We start from the raw sequence: 22,195 nt of genomic DNA, 5'->3' as shown, positions 1-22,195 counted from the left end.
ACACAAGTAGGGTTGGGAAATACCCAGTTTATATGACATGAAAACTTGTTGCAAAAGGGCTTCAGAAGAAAGAAAGACAGTAAGAAAGAATGGTGAACGAGAGAGAAAGAGTGGAATAAAGAGAAGAGTGAGAGACAGCATGAAAGAGAAAAACAAGAAAGGATAAAGAAAACAACAAAGAACTAAATAAGACACAGGAGGAGGAAAGAGACAGAAAAGTAAGAATGAAAAAGAGACAAAGAATCACAAAGGCAGCAGCAGAGACAGACAGTGGAGTGAGAGGGCGGAGTTACCGGCTTTCCCTCGTTCCAGGTGTAGGAGCTGTTGGAGTACTCGCTGCATGCACTGGAGATTGACAGCTCACTACTGCTGCAGCTGCTTCGGGGGTAAGCTGCCACCGGCACTGTCAAACTCAGCTGGCTCGGACACTTCACCACAGGAAGTCCCGCCTTCCCGTTGAGATGGGAATCCTGCCAAAAACACCAGAGGAGGTGCACTGTAATGCTGAGTGGATGACTGCCCCTCCACAATAAACATAGATATATGTTTGCAATTACAATCTGATTATGTAACATATATGTAATAACAAAATAACTTGCCCTAACCTCTTGGCCTATCTTCAATGCCAAACCACCAACCCCATATGTAACACTACTACTAAACCTAACACTACCCATATACCACATACAACCACATACACATACAATACAAACCCCAGAACAAACCCCTACACACCAACCCCAACACCAACACTTAATGCAAGACTCCAAGTACAACACCAGCCATAACTCAAAATCTAATTACACAAGCTCTTTCTTGCAATTACAGGGCACGATCGACTAATTACAATGTACAAACAGTGTATGGTAGTTGTTGTCTACTCAATGGACAATGTGCCCAATTTGGCCGTGTAATTACCAGGCCTTTGAGAAGAGTCTGATGACTCTGAGAAAAAAAGGGCTTAAGTCCATTTTCTGTTCATTTTCACAGGGCAATAGCACTGCTGAAGTGACTGCACCCGCACACTCTCCTTATTTTAATGCATTGAACGGGGGAGCAGCTATTACCCACGACTCACTGCAATTTTCCATGTCCCTCTTATAGCATAAATGACTAGGAGCAAACCTGAAAACATGGATATTTCTAAATAATGGCACAATTGCTGATGCTGCTCTCGGTGCTCTACTGGCACAAAGAATGCAGCTCCTGTTCAGCCATGTCCATCCCCCATACCCTTCACCCCACAGTTTCACAGCACAAAGCCTTGATCTCCTGCCTGTACATTTTATTCTTGTTTGTTGTGTGGTTTTATGCCAGGAGTGTTATATCATTTCTGACCTCCTCCTTATATTGTGTGGGAAGTCTTGACACAACAATGAAAAACTACAAAAAGTATGAAAAACTAGCAATCCTTTAACAGGGAATTGAGAGGACATTAGTCAAACATTTTAATAGCTCTAAGCCCGGATTTGGGTGCGAGGGCTGCCAAAGTGGGCCAGGCTGCAGCACACACAGGCACGGCTCCCGTAAATGCACTGACACACTGTCGCGCTGAGCACAGGGCGAGTGGGCGGGGGGGGGGGGGTAGTAAACGCTCGCATATCTACGCACAACGGCTCGGTCCCAGATCCGAGGGAAGAGCGCAAGCCCATCTGTGGAGCAGCTGGCGGGCAAGCTCACGGCGTGAGAGTGTTTGCGCCCTAATCCCCCGCACCAGAAGGCTGTCCAATTCTCAGTATTTACACCCTGGGGGGGATTAAAGCTCATGTGGGGATACACTGCACATCAAGGGTGACAGACAGGCAGGTGAGGAGCCAAACAGAACAGCTCTGATGGTAGAAGTGAAGATTCCTATTGGACAGCTGGTGGAGGGGCTGGAAGGATTGTGAAGGGGGGGTGACACACACCAGAGCAGGGTGATCTGTAAGGTGACTCACGATGGGTGACATTACAAAACTCAGTTTATTCCCAACTAAGGACGGGAATTGATAAGATTTTATTGATTCCAATGCCATTATCGATTCTGCTTATCGATCCAATTCTTTATCGATTCCCTTATTGATTCCTGATCAATTTTCTGCATGGAAAAAAAGTAGGCCCACACAGGTTTTCAGCTTCAACACAGCTGTTTTATTATCTCTGAGTCTGAACACAGTGTAGAATGTCTGCCTAATAACATTTGATCATGTTAAAATAAATTATAGCGCCCCTTTTCTTAAAAGGATATAACTTGGAAAACAAATATAAAAGTGACTGATAAAATAAACAAGTCTAACTAGCTAACTAACTAAAACTGCGAGGCAAGTTGGCAACGACTACCAACACTGCAGCAATGCCTATGGTTTGCGCTGTTTATGGCTGTTCCACCCGATCAAATCGGAAAAAAAAATAAGGGCTACATTTGAGTCCCGAAAATAGGGGTACACAAAAGGAAGAAGTTTAAAAACTCGCAGAGAAATGGCGGCAAACATGGATCGAAAACCTCTGTCTTAAGTCTGGTGGAGCGGAGTCCGACAATGCTCGTGTATGCAGTGACCACTTTGTGAAAGGTAAGGCTAAAGTCATTTTGCTACCTATATAGCTAGCTAAAACTGACAAAAAATACAGACCAGGGTGGTGATATCGCAGGAAGCATAGCTAGCTACATCTGCGGAACTCCTAACACTTATTACACAACCCACAGTACTGATTGCATTGCGTCTGTGGGAAGATAACATTAAATTCCTAACAATCTGGTTTGCAAAGGTTCTTTTTTTTAGGAAGTTAGTATAGCTGCAGAACAAACACCACAGGGTGATAATATCGCAGATGTAGCTAGCTATGTTTCCCGCGATATCACCACCCTGGTCTGTATTTTTTTAGAATCTGCCTCCAGTTGCCAGCCCTCCATCTGTGGCATTGTGACATCATATGCAAAGAACCTATGCGCAACTTGCCGGCATCGATAACAGGAATTGATAACCTCAGAGGCATACGATTCCGGACAATTTGGAACTGGTTCTCAACTGGAACCGGTTCTCAATTCCCATCCCTATTCTGTTCCCAACATGTCACTACAGCTGGTTTGGCAGCAACTCTCTCTGGTGAGTTAGCCAAACATCCTAGGCCGATATTTTCACTGTGCCTGCCTTTCTCTTTTTCAGCCTGCTCTGGACTGGTGGAGCCGGACAGGCAGAACCGTTTCAGATCCTCTCTAAAGCAGCACCTATAATTTGAACATTGTGCATTAGTGAGTCACTTGTCAGGATGCTTACGTGCAAATAACGCCAGGCTGTGACCCCACAGTTTTTAATCATTGTAACACAACACATTTGTACGTGTACATCTCACCTTGCCCCTGTGACCTTCATGAGGGGAACAGGATGAGTTGCGATGAGTGGCATGTGATTCATGCACTGATAACCTGTCTGTTTGCCAGCCAGCCTTGCAGCTTCGGTAGCAGCAAGGACCTGCATGGTGTACTGTTCAGGGAGTCTCATTCATGAATAGAGTGTTGCACAGCGGCATCCTGACTGGCTCACTGCTGTTGTTCCCCTCAGCCAATGACACATCCAAAATTGCTTTGGTAATGTATCCAGCTATATCGGTGGATTAATATATAAGAATGTGAGATGCATAACCCTTCCCAGATTAGGGACTCTGCCAAGCAAGAGAAAAAAACATGCATTAAAATGCCACACTTCCACAGATTAAGATTTTTCTAAACATGACAAGCATAGGGTTAACATGAACACCTGAACAAAGGTGTAGGTAGTGCATGCTGTCAGTACAGGGGATGAGGATTTGGACACATACAAATGAAAACGGACACCGATGACACAGTTGGTTAAAAGCAGCCAACAGTAAGGGAATCCCAGTACACACGTGGAATACATGCTCAATATCATACTGGCTTTTCATTATGCATTGCCTTCGCTGAAAACACTTCACAAAAACCTCAGCTAGCAGGGGAAGCCACCCAGAACAGTGCAGTGCGAGCAGGCCACCGCACGAATAATGTAAAACATAATAACACCAGATGAAAAACTGCTTGTCTTGGTCTGCTAAGAGTCAAGAGGTTTAAAAAGAAAATTGAAACATTAATTCCACACTGTCGCAGCTAAGTAAAACCGAGGAGGGGGTGGATTTTTTGGAGAATGGGGAATAAATGGATGTTGGCCTGTCAGAAGCCAGAGTTGTGGAACAGGCCTCCACTGCAGAGGAATCGATAGGGAAGCTACAGCACTCACACTCTCATATAAAAAAAACCACACACCCCAACAGTCTCTGTGGGTGCTCCTGCCTTTAATTGGATTTATATATCTAGAGGAATAGAATGTTTTGATTGTAATTGATTACAAACAAATGAGAAAAAGAGAATAAAGTGCTGTTGAATTCCGATTAAAGCCTACAGACTGTTTTTGATTTGCCACTGTGCAACGTGTCTACCCTGTTTGGCCTTCCATTTCATTGCATTTTGCAATTGGGCAACAGCAAAAAACTATATCAATATATACAGATGTGTGTGTGTGTGTGTGTGTACATATGTATTTGAGACACAACTGGGACAAGCCAAGGTAAGACCCTAGAAGTTCAGCTAAAACCCAAGGAGAGAGACCATGTTATGGCAACCAGCCACAGTGCACTCTGCTGGCATTCTTTGAATAAAAATCCCTCTCATGAAGCCCAATCTATTTCCCTGTCAGTGCTTAGTGATACTGTGTGCCTGCTGCAAGAAGCATGATAATTGTACTTTTTCTGATTTTGGGACTATATTGCTAGCTGGACGCTCATGTGTAGCCTGAAGGCAATGCTGGCAGTGCTACGGGTGTTGTTATTTCAGCTTTCTGTAAAATCACCCCAAATATCCAGATTCCAATACAGCCTATAATTTAGCACTGAAAATAAAGTTATAATTATTAAGCCTATAAGTGACTATGAGATGAAAGGACTGCCTTTGTGACTTGGTGTTTTCATTTGCTGAAATGATTTCAGCAGATGGTTGCCCGAAAGCCAAAAGAACAATTACGTGGAACATACACACTGTAATTTCTCCATCCGCCGGCTAATTGAGAACTCAAACGAAAGGGCCTAACTCCGTGAGACGGAACAGGTCTTTTAAAAACCAATTAATTGGGGCGTCGAACCTCCGCGCGGCGTTGCTTGGGTGCATGGTGAGGTACCGCGCGCGATATACATCTTTTATCCAGATTCAATAACAAAAACCTCGTCGTCAGCTTTACGACAACGGCGTATCGGCTTTCCTGGTTCTTTTATTAACCTGCTGGCTACCAGCACGACATAATGTGTGTGACCCTCCTAGTCCCTCTCCCCATTGGGCTTAAAAAGTGCATTCATTTTTCAAAAGTTCATGCATAATATATCATAAACGTCAGATGAGTAATAAGCTACACTGCCCTCTGTGCTCCGTTCTCTTAAGGATGAGCCGTAATCAATACTCAAACCTGTGTTGCAGGAATATGACTCAGATTTTTTTTTCCTAAGGGCACAAAGTGACACTACCAGACGGCAGGGGATTGAATTTCCGAAGGAGCAGGGCCATGGAGTTTTGAGATTTTTTTTTTTTTTCCAATTTCTGTTCTTTCAGTTACGATGAACGGAAAAAGACTACATTAAAATGCAGGACGAACAGGAGGGATTCTTCACCCCCAATTTATTTATTGATTTATATATCCTTGTTATGTTTTTTTAGTTCGGCGAATCCTCACGTGTGGCGGCGAGTCGGTGTTCCGTGACAGCAGGTAGCTTTTACTTCGGTCCGGCTCCAGAGGGGAGTCTCCCGCCGACAGACCCATGATCTTCGAGTGCAGCTTCTGTAAGAGAAAAGGCAAGCACAACATGGGAAACAGCCCTGCGGACAGGAAGAACCTACCACCAACGCTTCACCTGGCACCAGAGAGTGCCGGAAAATAAGAAACGTCAAAAAAGGAAAAGTCGAATCGATCGAGTCACCTACTAGTTCCGAATTCCTCACGTTAAAAAGGGAAATGTTGCTATGGCAACAGCATAGGTAATATAGTACATTCAGCATTTTAAAATTATCATGGCACACATTTGTGCTTTCTCCTTTTGAAGCCATAGTTGCATTTTCAAATTTAAGCAGTAAGCATGCTTGTTTGGCATTTGCCCATGAACTGAGTAAAAGCACAGCCTTCTTTTACAGTCGACAGAAATTTAAATTTCTGATTCTGTGAACCTTGCAGTTCTCTGGTAAAACGACCCGCAGAGCGAGTTTAAAAGTGACCTTTTTTTCAAATAGCACTGATCCTAAGCAGGGCTTTCCTCCACAGCTTTGACTCAAAGTCATTAATGTCATCTGTTAGGAATAATTAATGTGAATAGAAAATAATTTCATTGGGGAGCTGGGGACTCCACTACTTTTTTTTGTCATTAATATTCACCCGCGACTTGATGCGCTGTTCTGTTCTTTATTACTGGTGCACATGGGAAGGTTCCTTAACCGAATGCATTTCCGCGTAATAATCTGAGGGCTAATTACCTCTGCTTTCTCCGAGTGCTCTTCTCTGATCTCCTGCGCTACACAACGCACCACAATAAACCACTTGATTTATGGCACCAGTCGCCACCGAGGGCAAAGTTAATAGCGGGTTGGGGAGCGCGTCCTTTCGCTTTTCCGTATCTGCTGCTCTCTCAAAGATCTTTAAAACATAATACCGGAGTACATTTTTATCCTCCTCATTTATTTATTTATTTATTTTCCCTGGGTATGCTGGCTGAAGAAAGCCTGATACTAACACGATTTTCTGAGAGGAGGAAAATAAGTGAATGTCACCTTGAAACAAATGACGAGGCTGCCATTAAAGTGCATTCACAATGCGACACTCGAGACCGTGGTAAGCGAGTATCGGCTGGCGGCGCGCCGCGCAGTGTGCGTGATGGTTTACGCCTCCTGTAGCTAACACAGACCTTTCACCTGCTCCTCTGGACCCTGTTCAAATATCTATTTTCCTACAAGCCGTCTCATTAAATCCAGTTAGGAGCCCTTTTTTCTGCAGCGCTGGGCAAATTTATCAGCATGTATTGGCCGGAGTATTTTTAGCGACGCATAACCCATCACGTTATTGCGGGGGCTCTTAATGGACTCCACGACACCAGAATACTCTTCGAAGCACAAAAATAAAAAGGGACGGGTACAGTTTAGCAGCTATTCAGGTGCTTATGCTTGTGTCCATATATTTTGCGGATGTTACTCATGTTCTTTTGTTTAATTTCTGGGTAAGGAACGACAGATCCCTGCCCTCTGAGGGATGCTGACGTGAGGCGTGATTGGAGTGTCTCCGCACTCTCAGAGTGCCCTCGTGGCAACATACACCATGCTTCATTCCCACTAACATGGAAAAGTTAAATTGATCACTCATCGTCTTAAGCGCCTCGCGTCATCTGGAACAGCTTTAAGGGTGCATGGTGTCACATGTCACACATTCCGCCACTCAACCTGATGAGTTCCCCGGGGGTTCTCAGGTGAAATCAGGTCTCGCTCATACCCACCCTGTAACCGGCACTCCACAACAGCAAGACAAAAGAAATGATACACAGCCTAAATGATACACAGCCTCACATGACAGTGCAGCGCCACTCGGCTCACTCCAACGTGTTTGTCTTTTTCCCGAGATGGTGTGATTGTGGTCGGGTCACGGCCCAGCTTGTGCGAGCACAGAGAGGCGTCACCGAGGAGGGTGTCAGGAGCGAGCCAGTTAACGCTTTGGAAAGCACCTTACATGCAGGCTCCGGGCTCCACCGCGCCCGTTTCGCTCGGAAGACGTGATGACAGGACCTGACAGGCGTGTGAGTGGTGCGATATGGGGATGGAGGGAGGCGGCCGGGCGGTCGTCCCAGGGGACGTGATGAATGAACACATCAGGACAGACTGTTTCACAAGAGTCAACAGCCAAGCTCGTCCTGCACTGCATTTGCTTCAGTGGACTGCATGAATTCAGGGGTGATTTCCGCACCCTTATGGGGATTTACACCACCGACCCCACACTTACATTTATACACACACCTGTATATTTTGTGTGTGTCTATATATGTACAGGTATACACACACACACACACACACACACACAGATACACACAAGCATGCATAGACGTATAGAAGTACATGCACACAGACACACACACACACATACGTACACGCATGTTCACGCACATACATCTGCATACAGAGACTGAAGCACAGAAACTAAATCAGTGGCTCTTCATACCCATAGCAAACTACCTGCCTCAAGCATTTCAAATCACATCTTTACTGTGTTAGTAATTTACTTCCTTGCTCTTTTACATGGTCGACAATTACTCTCTCTAGGGCATCTAGAAACACAGCCCCTGCTATGCAGATACTGTAGGTCCTTTTCAAAATAATCAAGGACCTCATCTTTAATAGGAATAATGAAATCTGCTCATTCAAATTGCACACAGTGTTGTGTAAAGGCAGCTTCTCTGGCAGGAGCAGGCATTTAAACAGAGGAAAGCTAAACGTTACTGCCTGGTTATCTTGAGTTAACAGACTTTCTGTGACTGCTGTAACTCATCACATTTATGCACATTCTTTGTTGAGTACATAATCATCAGTCCGATCCTTCTTAAGCTCTTGATCTTCAGTATTGCGTTTATATGACCTGATATTTTGACAGACTTTATCCAGGTCCTTTTGCAACAAAAAGTGATTTGGAGATTTTTAAACGAGTTACATTTGTAGTGATTAGAGTTGTCTTTTCCAGGTAATATGAACTCAACAAAATCAGTTAATATATAAAATGTGGTGAATATTCTCATTCACGTACCCACCATGTTGCTGTTACGTTTAGGCAGTGGTGTAGGCTACTGACCGGTGGACCGTCAAAAAAATCCATGAAGTTTTTACCGGCCCTCTCTGTGTGCCTATCATCTGATGAAATGGTTCAGTTTGGAGGATTGAGGAATTAATGTTTATTTCAATAACAAGATACCATAATTTCATGAATGTTTTCACTGTTGAGGCATGTTGCACAGCAATTTTCAAAGACACACGTTTGTATGTAATGCGAATGTAATGCTTTACTTTCACACTGACAGTCATGTCACAATTAGTTCAAACAGAGCTTATTTGTGTAAGCTTGCCAACAACGCGCTCATCTAACCAAAGTAAAATATTAGATTGTCACCAATGTTTTTTTTAATTAACGCTAAATAAAACTAGACCAGTTTTCAATGTTAGTTGTGTGCCATTATCAAGGCAAGCAAGCTAGCTGGCTACCTAGCAGGTTAAAGGGAAATTCAGGACCACTGAAGTTGTAGGCCTACCTAGCTAGCTAGCTAGCTAGCTGGATTAAACGCGGTGATATAAAACTTGCTACGTGACATATAGTCAGAAGAATATAAACGTTTGTAAAGTTCACGCACATTAACTCATTAAGAAGTAGCCTCAGTTGTAGACTGAACGTGAGAATCGTAGCCAAATATACTTTAATTGTGTTCTGCTTCCACTGTTTATGCTTGTTTTTTTTTCCTGCTTGTCCGCTGACATAATTCACCATATTCTCAGATCAGATTTCTGCAGATCTTATCATCTTCTTTATACAATTACTTATTACTTTTCAAAAAGGAGTCATGTCAACCATGTGCTGAATGTTTGCTGCAATATTACTTCTTTCTGAAAATAGCTGCAGTAAATTGGCTGTGATCTTGTAAAAGAGTGGGCTCCCAGCACCTGAGAGGAATGACACATCCACAATTGGTTTCAGAGACTTCTCCCTGCGCTTCCACAGTGCCAGTCTAAGGTGTAATTAAATACGGCAGGACTCAAACTAAATCCAGTTTATTAGGAGGAGGAATTATGTTTGAATTAGCTGTCACACAACAGCGTCAAAGCTTCGCCATGCTCCGGGGAGTTTCGCCTTTTGGGTCAGCGAGCTCCACTTTGAAAAGTTGCAGATGAATTCCTAACCAAGGACCCCCTGCCGAGTCCCTTTGGTCTGTGAGCCTGCTGTTACGACTGGGAAGCATAAGACAATAGCTGTGTTACAAACACGACCTTTGCCTATGCCGCCTCCCATCACACCTGTCATTAAGTGGGATTAGAAGGGACAAACTACAGTATCAGTTCATGGATTCTTATGCTACCCTAACAGCGGCACATTTATTTCTAATTCAATAATTACACAACACAATGATCATTATTGTGTTTGTGCATGTGTGTGTGTGTTATACCACATGCTGTGTCGTAGCTGTTTTAAAAAACAACAGTGTCTATGATGAAATGAAATAATAAAATAAAATGCCGCATACTAGGTCATAAAAGAGTTGCACACACCCACACACTCACTCACTCACTTTCACACACACACACGCACACAATGTTATAAGCTGAGCTTTATATGTTGGCATGATTTTTCTTGCCTTTTCAATCCTTTCTTGTGTTCTTGGCTTCTCCACATTCTGAGTGTGTGAAACGGCACAGGTGCATTGTTTATAGAGGTGCACCTTGTAGAGGGTACCCTGCCCACTTCAGCCAGTCAGAAGAGATAACTGTTACAGAGGATGCTACTCTTAGCATTGTGCCATCATTTAAATGATGTGATGTGTTCCTCATTAACAGGTAAGCAGATTTCAGCAAATTCAGATAAAGGTCTTATTCCCCCATCCTCATGCCCCCCGCCCCTCAGCTACAGTAATCCCCCTTACAGCTTTGCTACACTCCCCACATCCCAGACCCACCCAATTACACCCCCCCGACCAGGGCCCAGTAATTGGGGCGAGCTTGCCAACTGCACTACTGTTCCCCCACAGGGCTTAAACAGGAACATGGAGAATCAGCACTGTCCTCACCCTCAGCTCAGAGGACCTGGAAAGAGAGAAGCAGGGCCTCCTCATCCATCACTAAAAAGACACAGGATTGGCCAGTGAACCCCCCAAAGACCAAAAGATTTAAGGCTCTGGGTGAGGGAGATGTGAATTCAAATAATGGAAGGGATACAACTGTGGCATTAGCTAATTTTGTATTAACGGGGGACCATAATTTGTGTAAAATACTAAACAAGGAAAGTAATAATTGCAGTGATAATAATGAAAACAAGAAATTGAAAAACAATGTTGCTGACAGCTGATTACTTATGGCTCTTCTGATCCACATCGAGGGGAACGGGGAGGAGAATTCAGGGAGAGCATGGGTGCTGTTGTGGGGGGGGGGGGGGGGGGGGTGCTCGATAATCTCAGTGCTGTTATTGACAGGAACGCTGATCAATGCCAGCTCAGACAGAAATGGAGGCGGCGGATCAATTCCACGATTAGATCCGTTCTCCCCCCCCACCACGATCATTTCATCACACAGCTCACTGCTCCCAGGGGCTGCCTCCATGCGTTATCTTCAGAGCGAGGCTCTGCCGCCAAGGCTGCACGCACTCAAAGAGGTCGCCTAGCACGGTGTGGCCGACAGCCACTGCCCCGACTGTCCCTGGCTACACGGGAAAAAAGTGCCGTTTTAAAGTGAGAGCGTGCAAACAGCTCACTACAATGTATTAGACCAAAGTCCTTGATAATCTGTCTTCTTTCTCTTCTATATAAATTTAATGTTCATTTTCTTATTGAGGATTTTTGCCACACTTTTTCTTTCTTATTTGAAGATGTGTCTTCAAACGAGGAAGAAAAAAACACAAAACCTGAAATCCATAAAAAATCCATACAAAAACTGACGTTTATTTTAGAAAATAAAGCACATAGAGCAAGAAAAATATATATTTTGTCACCATAAAAAATCCAAGAAAACCATTCTGACAAAGTCTTATTTTAAGATAATCTCACAGGACAATGATTCATTGCAGTGTGCTCCATGACAGCAGAGCTATCAGTCAACCAGGTTCATTTGAGGAACAGCAAATCTACTGGCTGTTGCATGTGACAGTACAAACACAGCTGGTGCCAGGAGAAGGAGCCCTCCATCAGGTTAATGACATGTTCCTGTCATATTTTAAATCTCATAATGGAGTCGATTTGTGATTTGCTACTCTGTGATATGATAATCTTGACTTCACTGTGCATTTACAGTTTAAGCCATGTCTGATAAGTCTCTGTGATGCTTTTCAATACAACACATTAGGACAGGAAAACAACTTAAAGACAGGCTATTTTAAGTTTATTTTTTAAACATACCCAGTACCATACTAACAGTAAATCTCCCAGGTTGTCTCCTGTAATTCACCCTTATGTTGTCACTTAATGTTTATCTGGCACATCAACTTAGCATTTAAAATGTATTATTTGAAAATTAAGTAATGGAAAGGGTTTAGCTTTATCTCATTGAGATGGAAAAACACACACCAGCTCAAATGATAATTAAAAGGCAGATTTGGTACACCCAACTACATCCCACACTTTTCCTGGGCTTCATGGTTTCCCAGCTAAAGTTTCATGCAACATGTCTGCTGTCAAATTTCTACCTCTCCTTTCAATCACAACAGCTTCACAAAAATGAGGACAATCACTTTTTAACCAAATTTCTTAAGGAACAACTTCATAGGGCAACACAGACCGATTTTTTCCTTGCTATAGTTTTGATTTATTCATAATTACTCCTTTCGTTCAGCAGGGTGAAAAGTGCTTGGGAAGGTTAATTGATATTCCATGGCCGGTGTAGGTACGCACCAATGATACATAGTTACCAATGCCTTGTGCTTAAGTGCTTTCTCTCTAATCCAGAGTGGTATTCAATTATTCAAAAGCAGTTTTTTATTATTCAGGGAAAACAAATCAAGCCTTTTTTACGATTAATAATTGATACGCCGGACGGCGTGCTGCTGTATTTTCTTGCGATTTGAAATATGATGAGATGGTGGCCCATCCTTCTGCCCTTAAGAAAGCATCTTAAGCTTTACCATTGACTGCACTCTTCACCAGGCGTCTTTTGCACCCGTTGTAAGTCATCTGACTTGCAGAAAGCTGCTGCGTGCTGCTAATGCCCCTCTGAACATTTCCAATGTTAATAAAAAAGGTTTGGGGTTTTTTCCTCCTCTGTCAAATATATGCTGTAATTATACTCTAAATTCTCTCTTTAAAGGGGATAAGTGGAGTACAAAAAAGAGAGAAGGAGATGGAAGTTTGTATCAATACGTTGCAGATGAGATGGCCAGTTCTGCTATTTCAGGAAGTTGGAGACCTGCCAGTTCACATTTGCAAAGGAATCCATCCTTTATGCCCCCTCCAACATGTTTTTTTTTTCTTTTTATTTATTTATTTTTGATTGATCAATAACAGAAAAGGCCAAGCAGGCCTCACGTCCACATCCCTATGATGAAAGCAGCCTGTCCGAGCTGAAACGCATGGGCTGCGGTGCACATTTTGTGAGGCAAATATGCACATTATGAATTTTTCTCACTATCCTGAAGTGTCACATAAAGTAGAAAAATAGATGTGTAAGAGACCTCAACCTTCTGAGCGTTTGGCTTCTCATTGCCGACAGAGTAAAGGGAACTGGTGCCTGCTGCCTGACTTGCTGAATTATCAGGAGGAAGGCACACCAACTTTAGTCCATGCTTTTTTTATCAGTGTGGAGAAAGCCAATTGCATGCATGTTTGTCGCCGGGGAAACGGCTGTCGTGGATGTTCTGGCAGGGCTGGAGGCTGGTGGAGTCCCTGGAGAGACCTGCTAGACTTTCTTTTGGGTCAGATTGTGACTGCCATCTCTTTGCCTCATGGCCTGCTCCTTTCACAAGGCAAAAGGCAGTAAGAATGAATCCTTTGTGAAAAAGGAAGATATTTAAACACAGTAAAATACAACCTCAAGCTATGATATATATACTGTATCTCCGGTGAAAATATACTGTACCGTACATAGCATATTAAGGCACATCAGTTTGCCACTTTCATGAAATTTTGGGAATATATTGTAAAATATATTGTGTAGACTGCAATCATTTTATAAATTTCTACATTTATCATGTATGCATCAGTCTATTTGCACAAAATGATTTCTGTGAAAGTGACATATAAATTCCATTTTCTACATAAATATATTAAAATATTTAACACATCTTGGATTTCAGTTTGTATTCATTTTTTCATGTGGCTTCTTTTTCTTCTCACATCCCCTCAGTGTTGATTGACGAGAGAATGTAAATCAATCTGATTTTATTCCCTTTCATAAATGAACGTTTGCTTTAACAAGTGAATGAGAGCTGTTTACATTTTCCCAATGATTTCCCAAAGCACCATTATAGATCTTGTGTCATGTTTTCCTCTGAGAGACAAAGTTCCTGTAGGAGTGCCTCTTTTGAGTTTGCCTCATCTGATCTTATGAAAAGGAGGGTCATTAAAATGACATCCTTGTGCCGTAAGGCAGACATGCAGGTAGTGTTTCTGCTTTATCTGAGCTAATTCTCCCCCAGTGATGCTCAGATATAACCATGGAGCTGGTTTCCATCTAAATGAGCAGCTGGCACTCATGTGTATCCCTTAGAGGGACAGATTCTGCTTCTAGGATACGAGCAGATTCTCCCACAACTGCTACACTAAAAATAGTGGAAGACACCACACAACTTCATATTGGAATCTACGCTAAGCTTTTGAAATACACCTGCAAAATTATGTGCTGTGAACGTGATGTTGACACGGTAGGGTGTGGGTACAAAACATGTAGATTTGGCATTCTTACAGAGATGCTGGTGCTAAGATGCCTATTCCATGCAGAATATCCCACAGAAATGTATTTGTTCTTCACTCCCTTTGCACAGGTTTGGGAGGGTTATTGCATTAATGTACCTTGTGGTCAGAGAGAGGTTGATCTTATCATGGGGTTTAGCAATCCACATCCTCAGCAGAGTCATCAATGATTTATACAGTGGCACTGCAGAGGCCTTGATGAGGGGGTGGGGGGTGAGGGTGATGGCTTGAACTCAAAGGAGGCCTTTAGGGATCATGCACGGTTCACGTTCAGAGCGGTGGGGACACTCCGACCGCAGGCAACAATGCTGAATGCTGTGATGCTGAATGTCGCCACTGACTGCAGTTCGGCATAGCACATAAAGTCATCTTGTTATTCAGTTTTCCTCTTTTTTTGTCATGAGACATATGAAAAGGACAAAACAAATGTCTCAGACTTCTCTTTGAACCACAGAACAAAGACTGACAGGGGAATTTGTATTAAGCTGAGGAACTCGATGGGAATTGGACCGATTGACAAAAGAAATAAAAAAAAATCCAGGGAGTAAAAGGAATAATAAATGGTGTATGAAATATTAATGCTGAGGAAAAAAAAAACACGAAACAAAACAAACACAAATAACTCAATGAACTGTCTTTATCCTGAAACATGGAGAGTGATTCAGAACCGAGATTTACTCTCCTGCAACTGATGATTCCATTTACCTTTGCCTGTCTTTTTTAATAAACTTGTGTAATGCTGAGAAATGCCTCTGCACGACTGGGATTCTGCGTTAGGCATCCTGAAAAACACCTGGATGAATTCAGCCACCCATTGCTAAGGTGCAGCATTTGTCAAGTTATGTGCACATGTGTTCAATATTTCAATAGCAATGGTGAGATTCTTTATCATGGAAATTCACAATGCCTTTTTGGGGTGACAATAAACTTAATTAACTAAGTTTCCTCAACATTTCACAGGAAGGCAAAGTGGAGAATGGGACCTCTATGCCAACAATAATGAACACGTTCTGCATCTTCTGCTTGTTTTTGTGTTTTTGCAATTTGCAAACAAAATGGCTGACAACACTAAAAGAGTCTGATTTTTCATTTTGGAAACATTGCGTGTCATTTATGAAGAACGGACTGAATTCTCGTTAACTACTGTAAATAAAGCTTATAAATTAAGATTGCTTTAAATAGAAGCTCTACTAATATCATAAATTCATGACAAGTGGTTTTATTCTTGTTGTGACGAAAGCACTGATCGCGATCAACAACTTGCAAAAAGGGATCATCTCAGACCTGATGTACAGCTGAGCACAGTATAGCTGCAGCGCCTCGCTGGAGCCATGCATGGCACTTGCACTCTGAAACTTGTTTGATCTCCACAGAGGAACCCATTCATGAGGAAAGTGTTTGCGGCAGACGTTAAATATATTGTCGAACTCACGCACCGTGAAAGCGCATTATGAGCTCTCAGTAAAATTAATGACACTGCAAAGAAACAACCCTCTCTCCTGCTGCTGTTGCTATTGTAGCACCAAAAAAAAACACACACAAAAAAGGTTTCTGGACAATTGTTTTTTCCCACGCACTGCACTGGTATTCAATAATTTTCTCATTGTTTGAAGCTGTGGCGGCAGCCGCAACAGAATTACACTTACATAAATCTTTCCAGCGCCAATAAAAGAGTTCAATCCAGCGTTTCTTCCCAATGAAAATTACAACTGGCTCCAAATCTACAACTGGTTCTGCATGTTTCCTAGAGCGATGTGGAGCCCCCTGCTGGACAAGCAGATAAATGTTTTATTTACGTTTTTTTCAATCCGGCTTCATATTGAATGCACTGAGAGACAGACAAATGCAACCCTCTTTAATCGATTTAATTCTTAGCACCATAAGGAGAGACACTAATTTTCTGTCTGCTGCTTTGCAGTTATATTTCTCAACCAAGAGTGAAGTGAAGCTTAAAGTAAGTTTCACTTCCTTGCAAAGCTCTGCATGTTTTTGTTTGGCTATGAAAATATGATTGCTTTTTTTCTACCCAACTGCCCTGATAATCCCATTCCTCTGATTACAGAGGAAGTACTTCCCCAGTCAATGGAGCAAGGCTTGCTTAATGAATAGCTTCTATCGATTTCAAATTGAAATCAAAGATGTTATCCAGTCAGACGGGAGACATCATCTCCGTCTCATTAGCGCTCGCCCTAACTATGAGACGTTTCAAAACTCACAAGTCCCGTGGGAGGGCTCAACGGACCTGTTGGGGGGTAACAACATTTTCCCGCTAGCTGGGACAGGCACACAGCATCAGCTGGCTGCAGAAACTCAAATTCCACAGTGCTTATGTGAACACCAACAGGACAGTTTCCGGTCAAAGCCGTGCAGTAGCAATGCCATCTCTGCCCTTTGTGACTCAGCTACACAGTGGAAAATAACGTATGTACAGTATATGAAGTGTGTAATGTGTCCATACCCACCCAGCAGGGAGTGGGATGGTGGGAGATCCACAGGGCAATGTCTCCTCCCACAAAGACCGTGTGTCAACAGTGTCCACTGTTTTCAACCGTTTGATCACAGTACTGGTTTAAAGGTGCTTTTTGGCATGAAAAGGTCAGAAAGAAATTTAGAAAATCAAGAAAATTTACTGCATGTGCGAGTGTGTGTTCCTTTGTGTTATCTACATAACATAAACTCTCTAGAGCCACTAGATTTTATTGTTCTCACTGCGAGGTGTTTCTACAGCCAGTGGGGGGGATTTGAGCATAGCGCCAAAGGCGATCTGAGGTTGTGTGTCTCGCTAATCGCCGTTCCCGCCCCTTCAGCCAGGCTAGTCTCCAACTGCACAGCCCTGCCGAATCTCGGGTGGGTTTTGAAAGCCATGCTGGAGGCCAACCGCTTCCACATGGGTGGAAATGTCCTCGTATCGCGTCAGATTTATGTCAAAAGTCTTAACTGACAGCTTAATAAATGACTTAATTGACAGCTTCCGTGAACTGAACGACTGGCAGACACTGTTAGGACAGAGGCCTGTTATTTCAAACAACTGAGTCCTGACAACAAGTTCGGAGTTGAAGACAGTGGACGGAACAATGGCGGTAACACCTGAAGATTTATGTGTAAGTGATACTGCTAGCTGGCTTCGTCTAACAACCCAGAAATTTACTTACGTTAACGTTACTTCTAACGTCTATTGCATGCAATCGGCTGAATGATAGGGGAAGCATGGCTAACGTTAATTAGCTAACGTTAGCTATTTACATGTTCCAGCCAAATTTCAGAGTAAGTAAATTGCTGGGTTGTTAGACGAAGTCATCTATCAGTATCACTTACACATAAATCTTTAGGTATCGCCGCCATTGTTCCGTCCACTGTGTCTTCAACTCCAAACTTGTTGTAAGGACTCAGTTGTTTGAAATAACAAGCCTCTGGCCTAACAGTGTCTGCCTGCCGTTCAGTTCACGGAAGCTGTCAATCAAGGATCAAGGAGGTCGTGTGGGTGTGAGTGCGTTGAAAGTGACCAATCATAGGAGGGCCAGCGACTCCCTTGGTTTCCGCTCCCAAATTGTCAAAACTCAGGTCGATTCGCGCGAGTAGAGTTAACCAGTGAGAGCGCGTTTGCCCTCCAGTGCTCGCCAAGCAGAAATTCTCTCGCACGTAGTGACTGCTTCGTGCGCGAGAATGTTTTCTGTGCTCGCAAGAATGTTTTATACGCTCGCAGCATGTTTCCTGCGTTCGCGACTTTTGACATAAATCTGACGCCATATCCTCGCACCCTGCCAAACAGGAGAGAGACTGGACGTACTGCGTGGCACAGTCTGATACTGGACCACAATGAGGACACAGTTTGGTAATGGTACTCACCCACTCCCACTGTACAACTGCAACCAGCCTGGGTTATTACACCCTCTTTCCACTGCAGAATGGAACATAGAGCTGGAACCTGACTGACTCGCTGGATTCCGGTTAAAGGTGGTTTTCTGTTGTCTTTTTTTTTGCCATGTTGACCTCAATCGGCTCGCTCTGCTATAGCATTGTCTCCAGTAGAGGAAATAAATACAGACAGGAGCAAGGAGAATGCCACCATCGCTGATAACAGCAAACAACCAGAGGTAAACAGAAGAAATGTTCTGGTTGTGGAAATGTCTTCAGCATCTAACTGAATAGGTACGCTTAATTGCTGTCTCATTTCTAGGCATCATTAGGGAGCAAAGAAATCATGTGCCATGTAATTTTACGGCACCATTGCACTGTACAAACAGGTGCATTATACAGAGCCAATTATGGTAATGACATCAAATGTGGCCCGAGGTTGAATCTTGAGGGCCTCAAGGGCCCTTGCCAGGACCACAAGTCGGCCAACAGGCTTTGGGAAACTGACCGACTCAGCGGAACCAGCCCTCAGTCGCTTTCTGAAAACATCTTCCCTGTAGCTGTTTCAGCAATCCTTCCACACATGCCTCACTACTCTGATTGATTAAGCTGAAGAAATTCTATGCCGTGACCCCATGGGTGACACACACACACACACAGGGGGTACCGGGTGCACAAAAAGTTTTTTTTTAATTTCTAATGTTTTTATAATGGCCAAGGAAGAGGACTTGTGAATTATGTATCAGCTGTTTAAGGGTAAAAAACATTTATTCACGTAGAGCAGTCCTGAGGCAAACTCAGGCAGTCTATGGTGCATGTTCTGTTTTTGTCATTATTATTGTGTGTTGGGTACGGTGGGTCCAAAGCTTACCAGCTGATGCTAAGAGACTATACATGAGCTTTAATTGGCCATTCTGCAACATATGTAATGTATGGGGGTGCCGCAGAAGGGGGGTGCCAAAGCTGGCTTTAAATAGCCTAAGGTAAAGTTAAATTAATAAGCGTAAAATTTCACTTTCACAACATTCAGCAGGAAGTCCTTTTTAATGAACATCGGTTAAATAACATATACTATTTGATTCATATCGTACCAGCACAGAGCAATATCGGTTGTGGGCATACACCTATTAAGGAGATTGAGTGGTCACGTGTAGTGTGGGTTACCAAGCGATCAAGGCAGAATTCCATCATCACCAAAAGATTCTACAGTCAATTAGTGTATTTGCATAGGAGGAGAAAAGGCAAAATGGAGAACAAAAAAGGTGTGGCACCCAAAACAAACAAAGAAAGAGGCAGCAGGAAACAGAGAAAATTAAAATGCGGAAAATGTTTAATTACTGGCTTACACGGATATCTGAAAAGAGGTAGGTAACATTAAGAATTCTCTTGAGGGCAGGGCATAAAGTAGATTTACCTAGCTAGCTATCTAGCGTAGCCTGATATTTGTTGAGCTGTTGGCCCAACGGCAATGTCTGGTAGACAGTTAGGTAGGTAGCTGGTTAGCTAGTTAACTAGCCATATACTTGAGCAGTTAGCTGCTACCTGATGTTGGCTGACTTTAATATTGGGGTATCTCAGATAGGAAATATTAATGTAAAAGTTAACTTTGAATTTACTCTGAAGTGTTAAATATGTAGTATGTTTGTGACAGCAAATTGTGAATCATAAATCTGTAGTTTAGACCTACATGAGTCAACAACACAGGAGCCCTATTTACTGTAGCTGGAACGTCAAAATGTTGTCCATTCAAACACAGCGAAATAGTATTTTGCATGTATCTAAAGAAATAGGTAGTTGCAACCCTACATATAATATATACAAACACACACACACACATACATACAAACGAAGAGAGAAAGAGCATGTATGTATTACTGTATAATTAATAAATATAGGAGCACCCCAGTCCTGACGTACCTGGAGGAGCAGGTCGGAGGCGGGTCGGACCCGCTGCTGGAAGAGGACGCTCAATGTCCGGTTCTGCTGTTCCAGGTCAAACACGCGGGTCCGTAACTTCAGGCATTCTTCCCTCAGGTCCTGGGTGGGAGTGCAAAAACAAGATGGACTCATTTTGAAATTTCCACTATTGCAAGGGCACAGAATTTTTATTTAACACAAAGACTCTAGGTCTCCATGAAGCCTTTGAGCACAGAATTATTGTGATGGGATGGCCAGCTCTGTCCATGCCAGTCACCTGTCCACAAGATATGATGCCTCTCAGCCTAACCCCCTAACCCCAACCAAATTTGTAGTAGCAAGGAGCATGTGACCTGGCAGACAAGATCACCTGGATGAGGTTGCCCACGTGGACAGATTTGCCTGGGATGTGTGCAAGCAGCAGCAGCTGGCAAAGCCTGGTGTTTCTAATAGATCGCATGTCAAACCATTGTATAATATCTCCTATTTTGCCTTGTCGAAATGTCTCGTGGTGTGTACGGCACTATGGTGTTATGATGACAAAATCCATCTCAGAACCACTGGGAAATCATATCACAGCAAAAACCATGTAGCGTGTAATTGGCTTAAGTCTATTTCCTGCTCGTTTTCAGGGGAATATAAAGGTGCTAGCCGCTAATGCACCAGTGGGTTTTCATGCGTCTTTTTTCTTCCCAAATTCACTGTCTCCAGCAAAGGGGAACCCCTACATAGATGTTACTAATGCAGCTCATTTTATGCTACATTTCCTCAACACATTTTTTAGATGTCCTTTTCAAATAATGTCTTTTCCTACAGAATACAGCATTCCATGATCCAAATTATGTTTGTAGAATGGAAATATAAATAACAGTTAACAATATTGCCTCAATTTTACAGAAATCTGTGATGTATATCCATCAAGAAAAATATACAGACATTTTTATGCATGTCCATAGGAGAAGAATCAATTTTAGCTTTTTGATTTTTTACCCATTTTGAAACTCCTGCACACAATATCCTTTCAGATGTAATGTAATGTAATGTAAAGTATTATGGGACCAGGTGGGTGCAGAAATGCCTTCTACAAATTTCATTTTACATGTTGCATCAGTTGAAGTCTTTAAATGTAATTACTTTAGTTTTGAGATTGACTTTAAATGATGAATAATACAGACCCTGCAATGCTGCAGGCTCTTTGCAGAAAATTATGCTAATCCATACATTTCTTGTTGTGTGCGAAGAAAAGTTAAGTGGTTGCGTGAATAAACCATTTGATAATATCGTGCATTCTCAAATCTATAAATGGATCCGTGCCTCAAACTCAAAGTTATATTGAGGATGCAGGGAGAACCATTAGAGTTCCCATAGCTTTATAATGAAGCATTTTTAAGTCCAGAATTCACTCGAGTGTAATTTTTAGCTGATTAATTTATAAGAATTTCAATGTTGTTTTAGAAATGCATTAAATGCTTCTTTTACAAATAAGAATGCCTTGCTTTTAGTCAACCACCACCAAAAAAAAAAAAAAGTTTAAGTCCTTTTTTCACACTTAAAATGTTTTTATACAGAGGGTTTTATAGAAAATGTATCAACTATAACAAAAACCAATATGAATCTGTAGCTATACAGATTCATGGATTAAACCATCTTAAAACTTTGCCACAGGCAGATCTCATGGAATTGTTAAAAACTGTAAAAACTGTGCCCTTGCAATAGTGCATATGCCTAGATACTGTCTTATGACTAAAAGAATAGTCAGAGAGAACAAAAA

At 42.5% G+C, this 22,195-nt stretch overlaps 1 protein-coding gene across 1 annotated transcript in view; it reads right to left on the bottom strand.

Annotated features, from left to right (window-relative positions):
- LOC118785797 (nck-associated protein 5-like) overlaps positions 1-22,195 on the bottom strand; it is a 191,486-nt gene that overhangs the window by 32,988 nt on the left and 136,303 nt on the right. The window contains exons 9-11 of the mRNA XM_036540733.1: positions 20,425-20,544; positions 5,709-5,813; positions 294-470 (exon numbers count right to left, since the gene is read on the bottom strand). Coding sequence (XP_036396626.1) covers positions 294-470; positions 5,709-5,813; positions 20,425-20,544 — 402 coding nt within the window. The remainder of the gene's footprint in view (positions 1-293; positions 471-5,708; positions 5,814-20,424; positions 20,545-22,195) is intronic.

Source organism: Megalops cyprinoides, chromosome 11, assembly GCF_013368585.1.
Source record: "Megalops cyprinoides isolate fMegCyp1 chromosome 11, fMegCyp1.pri, whole genome shotgun sequence".
NCBI classification, from domain to species: domain Eukaryota; kingdom Metazoa; phylum Chordata; class Actinopteri; order Elopiformes; family Megalopidae; genus Megalops; species Megalops cyprinoides.
The sequence above is the reverse complement of the archived record's forward strand: the minus strand, read 5'-3'. Positions and strand labels throughout refer to the sequence as shown.